The sequence below is a fragment of the Dermochelys coriacea genome, chromosome 8 (genome assembly GCF_009764565.3).
Source record: "Dermochelys coriacea isolate rDerCor1 chromosome 8, rDerCor1.pri.v4, whole genome shotgun sequence".
In the NCBI taxonomy this organism is placed as follows: domain Eukaryota; kingdom Metazoa; phylum Chordata; order Testudines; family Dermochelyidae; genus Dermochelys; species Dermochelys coriacea.
In genome coordinates, this window is record NC_050075.1 from 6,927,807 (window position 1) to 6,935,728 (window position 7,922).

A 7,922-nucleotide genomic window follows, 5' to 3' on the forward strand; every position below is an offset into this window, starting at 1 on the left:
GATTTTCCCGTTACAAGCCAAATCCTGCTCATTAAAGTCAAGAGGAGAAGACTCTTGTGAGTAAGGTGAGCACCACTGGGCATCAGCCTGGACTTGGTGATAGGATGTAGCAAGAAAATGGCCCTTTTCATTGACATACACCAGCACCATTGGCACTTAAGTAGCTATTGAAACAACGACAAGTATTCCTAAAACTGCTTTGAACTATTCTATATTCAGGTCTATAGGGGAGTACATCTATATACCTACACCTACATGGGAGCAACGCCTATATATCTACATTGACATCTACCTGAAGGGTTGTATAGAACACTAAACTAATTCTTGGGGACTGCTATAATGCAGACCATTTAAGTACCTATGCTGGAAGAGACCTTGATTCTATTACAAATCCTGCTCCTCACTTGCCATGTCACCTTGGACAAGACATTTAACCACTCCCTGCCTCAGTTTCCCCATCTGTAAAATGGGAATAACAATGCTAACTCAACTTTGGAAAGTGCTTTGAGATCTACAGTTGAAGAGTCCTGAGTACCATTAGATAGTCCTGTGTTATTAATTTTCCAAGATCTATAACTAATCATTGCCATTTCCCCTTAACAGGGGATCTTTCAACTGTTATTTATTTATTTATCTTACTGTGGCACCGAGGGTGAGCTCCACTGTTTATCCACCACCATTCCAGGCCTACCTCTGCCACCAGCTCTTTATATCATCTGGACACATCTTTGCAAGGGCAAGAAAGGGAAAGCGGTGGGGGAAAGTTTTTCTGCAGTCTCAGGAATTTGCCCTGCAGTGACTCCAGAAGAACATATTTGTCTGGCTGGGGGTCGTGGTGAGGAATGCCAGACAGGCCTACCAGGAGCCTTGATGCATCTAGAGGGTGAAGCATCCTGTTTAAAACCTTCAGGTTCAGAAAAATGAAAATGCCTCCAGGAATGTGGGCAAGAAACCTCTGTGTGCTGGTCCTGGAATTAGTTCCCTGCACACATCAGAGGAGACATCCACGCTGCAGCTATAAAGCAGGGGAACAGAACCAGTGTTAGGACCCTGCAGGGCTCTGGGCTTCCCAGCTTTTTTCCTTGAAGTCAGTGAAAGAACTGGGAGGGGCTGAAGCTCAGGCTCCCCTTAAACCTGGCTGCTTAGCCTGTCTCCTGGGCAGATGTTACAACTTTCTGCCTTCCTCGCCAGTCTTTTCAGGAAGGAACTTTCTCTCTTTCCCCCTCTGGCTCTGCTCTCATCACTCGGGTTGCAGTTTGAGCAAAGCTAAGCAGGGAACTTCCAGAGCTCTTTGTCCAGTTCTGAAAAACTTCAGGGATTCTTGAGGGAGCTCATTTGGAAGAAGGGGAAAGGGGAAAGGAAAAACAAAACAGAACAAGGGAAGGAAGAAAGGAGAATAATGGTGATCTGGTCTTGCCAAGAAATATTTTCAGTGCAAACTGTGAAGAAGGGAGAGCCTGACTCAGCAGCTGTGGGCTTGAACTTTGGCTCCATCTTGCATTGGGGTTTACATAAAAAGAATGTATTCTGCTAAGACAGGGCTCAATGAGCCATTTGGCTAGCCCGGCGTTCCAACATCTGAACGGGACAAGAATCCAGCGTGATCTCTATCTGGTTTTGGGTAGTTGTATTAAAAACAAGACATTGCAGCACTTTTGGAAACTAAATAACATCCCAGAGGAAATTAACTTTATGGTGCATGTGTCTTTGACTGTATCAGCTTGAAGATTATTTTCTTTTTACTGAAAACAGCTCTACAGCACTGGTGGATTTAATTACTTCTTTTTCTTTTTTTTAAAGAGAGAGAGAGAGAGAGAGAGAGAGAGAGAGTTGTTTCTATAAAACTTGCCAAAGGAATTTGAAAGAACAGTCCCGAGGGTGGGAGGGTAGATTGCGATTTTTTTTGGAGGAGGAAGAGATCTCCTATTCCTCTTTCTCAGTGGAAGATGCTTGGACAATAACCTCCCTTAGAAGTGTGAATGCTTGGTCCAGCATGGCTGTTTATGCTCTCACAGGTTTCTCACTAGTTAGCCTGCTTAGTTTTGGCTACTTGTCCTGGGACTGGATGAAACCCAGTTTGGTAAGGGACTTTTCCATGGACCCAATGGAGAAATCGCTCCCTCCTGCCTTCTCCAGACCACCTCACATCATCTTCATTCTGACTGATGACCAGGGGTACCATGATATCGGATACCATGACTCAGACATACAGACACCAATGCTAGACAGGCTAGCAGCCGAAGGAGTTAAACTGGAGAATTATTACATCCAGCCCATCTGTACCCCATCCAGGAGCCAACTTATAACGGGCAGGTAAGACAACAACTTCACCTGTCACTGTCCTTGGAAACTTAACAGTTTCTTCCCTTCTCTTCTGACCACTTAACCCCATCTTACTGTGGGCAGGTGTTTATGAGATAGCCCTATGGAAAATACCCAAGTAGTAAAACCTGGAGGCTCTCTTAGGAAGAATCCCTTGGAAAAGAATTGTTTTGTGTATTGTGTAATAAATTGCTTGAAACTTTACACTGTAGACTCTATGGGGCAGGGATCTTGAACTGAACTGAGCACTGTGTAAGCAGGCACAACTCCCATTGAAGTCAAATGATATTATGCCAGGGCTAAATGTGGTCCGTTAGCCCTGGTGGTTCAGGTGCTAGCCTAGAACTTGGGAGAGAGGGATTCATTCCCCTGCTCCACCATGGACTTGTGTGACCTCAGGCAAGTCATTTAGTCTCTCTGTGTCTCCATTTCCCACCTGTACAATGGGGATAAAAGTCCTGCCCTGCCCCATGTGGATGCATGAGTATAAATAATAAAGATTGTGAGTGTTCAGACATTGTGGGAATGCGGGTCCAGATAAGTACTTAAAGAGATATAGCATGATCTAGGTCAGGGGTTCTCGAATTTTTTGTTTCTGAGTCCTGTTTCCCCCCAACATGCTATAAAAACTCCACGGCCCACCTGTGCCACAACAACTGGTTTTCTGCATATAAAAGCCTGGGTTGGCGTTAGGGGGTAGCAAGCAGGGCAATTGCCTGGGGCCCCATGCCACTGGGGCCCCCGCAAAGCTAAGTTGCTCAGGCTTCAGCTTCAGCCCTGGGTGGTAGGGCTCAGGGATCCAGGCTTCAGCCCCATGAGGTGGGGCTTCAGCTTTTTGCCCTGAGCCTTAGCGAATCTACCACTGGCCCTACTTGGCGGACCCCCTGAAACCTGCTCGTGGCCCCACAGGGGGCCCCGGACCCCTGGTTGAAAACCACTGATCTAGGCGACCAGGCATCAAGCTGGGAGTCTGGAAACATGAGGATCTATTCCTGACTTGCTGTGTGAATGCTGGGCAAGTCACTTAGGCCAAAAGTTTTAAAGGTGCCTTCAGGTAGGCAACCAAAATCACTGGCTGTTTTTGACAGTCATAGCCTGTACCTGTGCCTCAGGCTTCCCATCTGTAAAGCAGCTAAAATGGTGCATGCCCATGTCTGCAGAGCCTTTGGAAACTGATGCCTATAACACAGATTAATAACCATGTGAAAAGGGAGAACCTCCGACTCCTCCATCAGACTCCCAAAATGGAGGGAGACAGTTGCAACCTTTGCGAACAACTGGGAAAGAAAGAGCTGGTATCTGCATGGCCATGGTGTTAATGTGATAGTCTCTGTGGCTGTGCATTATATGATCCTTTCTTCCCTTTACACTGACTCATGGGGTCATACAGTGGCATCGTCCATGTGGTGTTTGCTTTGACCATGGGGCCATAGGAGGCTTTTCTCTCATAGTAGTAATAACAATACTTGACATGTTTTTAGTGCTTTTCCTACTTGCTTGGCTTTACAGCCATTAATTGCTGGATTCTCACAATGGCACTGTGAGGGAGGTATGTGCAACCACCTCTAAGTCCATAGTCTTCTCCTGTAGAGGGTGCAGGCTGACTCGCTATTGAAACATATAGTGCTTTCACTGTAGATGCATCCTGTGGTGGCAGCACATGGCTGCATGTCTCTAGGGTATGCTGCATGTCTATAGGGAAACTATGACAGCGCTTGGAGATCAGTGTTCATTGTATGAAGCCTACCTCATCTCAGTCTCTTGGTGCTAAGGGTCTGGATAGAACAGATGCCACCTGAGTGCCACTAGAAGAGAGAAACTACCTGAATTTGGGAATGGGAGTAAGGAAGCTAATATTCCCAGGACAGTCTTAGTTTCCCTATGGACACACAGCAAACTGCTACATTGTGCAAGCCTTACTCATCTTGTTGAGCCCTTGCTCACACGAGTAGCCCCACTGACCTCAACGGGATGACTCATGCAACATAAGTAGGGGTTGCACAATCTAGCTTTCTACAGGAGTACAGGAGAGCAGCCCAATGACCATCCTGCACTGCTGGCTGGAGGGGCATTTGCTGAACTGATTTTGCACAGTTTGTTCCTGTAGGATACATAAGGGTCTTCCGGCTTTCCAAATGATAGTGGATGCAATGGATTTAGATAGAGCAACTTGGACAGGAGTGTGTGGTTGGGACAGTTGTTAAATAGGGTCTGCCATGTCAAACCTAGTGCAATGTGTTTCCTCTCCCAGTCTCACAGGCAGGCTCCACTAAGGAATGGAGGCTCAGAGCTTTTCTGGATCAAAACTAATTTCTCTTTTTGTTTTTCTTCATTCCCCTTGCAGGTACCAGATCCACACGGGCCTTCAGCACTCCATCATCCGGCCCCGGCAGCCCAACTGTCTGCCCCTGGATCAGGTCACGCTGCCCCAAAAGCTGCAGGAAGCCGGCTACTCGACGCACATGGTGGGCAAGTGGCACCTTGGCTTCTACAAAAAGGAATGCCTGCCCACCCGGCGAGGCTTTGACACCTTTCTGGGCTCCCTGACGGGCAACGTGGATTACTACACCTACGACAACTGCGACGGACCTGGCATCTGTGGCTACGACCTGCACGAAGGTGAGAACGTAGCGTGGGACCAGAGCGGGAAGTACTCAACCTTCCTCTATGCCCAGCGAGTGAACAAGATCCTGGCCACCCATAACCCCAAGGAGCCCATCTTTATTTATGTGGCTTTCCAAGCTGTGCACACACCCCTGCAGTCCCCCAAAGAGTACATCTACCGCTACCGCTCCATGGGCAACGTGGCTCGGCGCAAATACGCCGCGATGGTGACGTGCATGGATGAGGCCGTGAGGAACATCACCTGGGCACTCAAGAAGTACGGTTACTATGACAACAGTGTGATTGTGTTCTCCACGGACAATGGCGGGCAGACGTTTTCCGGGGGAAGCAACTGGCCTCTGCGAGGCCGGAAAGGGACCTATTGGGAAGGCGGGGTCCACGGCATCGGCTTTGTCCACAGCCCCCTGATCAAACGCAAGCGTAGGACCAGCTGGGCGCTGGTCCACATCACAGACTGGTACCCAACGCTGGTGACCCTGGCTGGGGGCAACGTGTCTGAAGCCAAGGGCCTGGATGGGTACAATGTGTGGCCGGCCATCAGTGAGGGCAAGGAGTCCCCGCGCACTGAAATCCTACACAACATTGACCCCCTCTACAACCACGCCAAGCACGGCTCCCTGGAGGGTGGCTTTGGCATATGGAACACAGCTGTGCAGGCCTCCATACGGGTGAGGGAATGGAAGCTTCTGACTGGTGATCCTGGCTACAGCGACTGGATCCCTCCGCAGATGCTGACCAACTTCCCAGGGAGTTGGTGGAACCTGGAGCGGCTGACGGATAGCATGCACAAATCCGTCTGGCTCTTCAACATCTCGGCTGACCCCTACGAGCGCAACGACCTGTCGGACCAGCGGCCAGATGTGGTCAGGGCTCTCTTGAGGAGGCTCGTCCACTACAACCGGACTGCGATCCCGGTTAGATACCCGGCCGAGAACCCCCGGGCCCACCCGGACTTCAACGGCGGTGCCTGGGGGCCGTGGGCCAGCGAGGAGGAAGCAGAGGATTGGGAGGGAGGTGGTGGGCCGCTGAGAAATAAAAACAAGAAGAAGAAGTGCAAGATCTGCAAGCTGCGCTCCTTTTTCCGGAAGCTGAACACCAGGCTGATGTCAAACCGCATCTGATTGGCTGCCGCAGAGCTCCAGACGCAGCTGCTCAAGGTGGGTGTTCCAAATGGCCAGGACAATGGGAGGGAGAGAGGCAGATGGCCACAGAGACAGCAGCGCACTCTCACTTTCCCTTGCACCAATGGACCCGCGCACAAGGCCAGCCAGGCACAAAAGCCCCTCGATGCCTTTCCCTCCGGACTCCCCCAAACTGAGCAACCTGTAGGGATAGCCATCCGGTCTGCAAGGAGCAGGTGTCCAGGTTAGGGTGGGCGAGGGAGAGCGACGGGGGTCCTGCAATCCTGTTCAGTGCACGTTACATCGGTCGCAGGTTGTCGAGCTGTCCAGCCCGTTCCAGTGCAAAAGAATTAAACTTGCCTTAAGCGATCGACCCAGGGACCAGTTCAAACGCACCATCCTGGGAGCAAAGCTTTAAACGCAGATCAAACCGACAGTACTTGAAGCTGCATGAGGATGTTCTCAAGTGGTTCATACGAGGAAGGCTGGCCTGCTGAAGGCTGCTCTCAGTTTTCCCTGATTGTCTTGCTCTATAAAATGTGCTGTCACCTTATGGAACCCTAGTGAGTGTGCCGCACCATGTGCCCCTGCTGTGGGAAACCTGCCTCTCCTTTCTCACTCAGCCCCGACGACAGCTTTTCCCTTCTGAAGACTTTACGGCAGGTGGTAGCACAGTGAAGGCGAGGCGCACTTAGTTTTATGTTGATGGTCCCTGGCTCAGAGACCAGGCAGAGTCTGGGACGGCAAGAGAATACTATACCTAATGGACACAAAGGCAAACAGACTGTATATGCACCTAGATCAGCATGGCTCTGTGGTGTGTTGGAGACACGTTTGCACTGAGAACTTGTGGGGCATTAGCGGTTTCAGTATAAAACAACCCCAGTTTACATTCATCTATTGTACAGACTCATGCATGTACACCCACGTGGACACATATGTGTGGATTCACTTACCCCCCCCCCCCCACCAAAATGGGTTTGAAAGAAGGCAGCTCCCTGATTCTCAACTCCCAGGGGTGTCCTCTGCCAGACAGCCACCCCCCACTCCGCCCCACACACACCTTTGCAGTGACAACAGAGCAGCTTTTCCTCATGACCTTGCTGCCATGTTGATGCCAGCTCTGGATCAGAGGACCAGGTCTCTCGGACACTTGCTCTGCGTGATCTATTTTCCAGGGTGTGCATGGATTCCCAGGGGATCCACAAGGAGCTGGTGGCAAATGTAGTGCAGCTTGACGATGGGGATGTAGGGAGGAATGCAGGTGTGGGATCAGTGTGTAGTAACACCTTGCTGGGCTGCAAACTGCAGGCATCTCTTTTGTTTGTTTCCAAAGCAGATCCTAACTCAAAATATTCTGATGATGTGTTTGCACCAGACAGGCACCCCCTGCTTCCCTGGCTGCTGAGTGAATCTCCATGCTTGCTCAGTCCTGCCAGCAAAGGGGAGATACCATACCGCCTTCCTTCCTTGGGAATTTAACTGAGGAGATCATCTGAGGCCAGTCTTCTCTGAGCGCAACAGAGTGCAAATTGCTGGTCCTCCACTTCTGCTTCCTTTTACTGCTGACCTTTCTGTGGCATGTGTGAGAGAGAGTGTGTGCCCGCATGTGCCACAGAAAGGGCTGGCCAGGAAGAAAGGGGGTAAGCGGCTTTAAAAGCATCTTTAACATGTGGTGCATTTACATTTACACAATGCATTTTACATTTCTCCCCACAGGTTTCTCTTGGTGCAGCGTGTGTAGGCGACGGCCCTACTGTGAATTTTGAAAATAGTTATTTTTGTCTCTGAAAAACGAGGCCTGTAGAGGCTTGTCAGCTTTTGGATAAGCAGTGTGGGCCTTTTTGTTTTTTT

At 50.0% G+C, this 7,922-nt stretch overlaps 1 protein-coding gene across 1 annotated transcript; it reads left to right on the forward strand.

Annotated features, from left to right (window-relative positions):
- The first annotated feature begins 1,114 nt into the window (after positions 1 to 1,114).
- Positions 1,115 to 7,922, forward strand: ARSI (arylsulfatase family member I). The gene is made up of 2 exons (XM_038413575.2): positions 1,115 to 2,313; positions 4,667 to 7,922. The coding sequence occupies exons 1-2, from the start codon at positions 1,994 to 1,996 to the stop codon at positions 6,066 to 6,068; spliced, it is 1,722 nt and encodes a 573-aa protein (XP_038269503.1). The 5' UTR covers positions 1,115 to 1,993; the 3' UTR covers positions 6,069 to 7,922.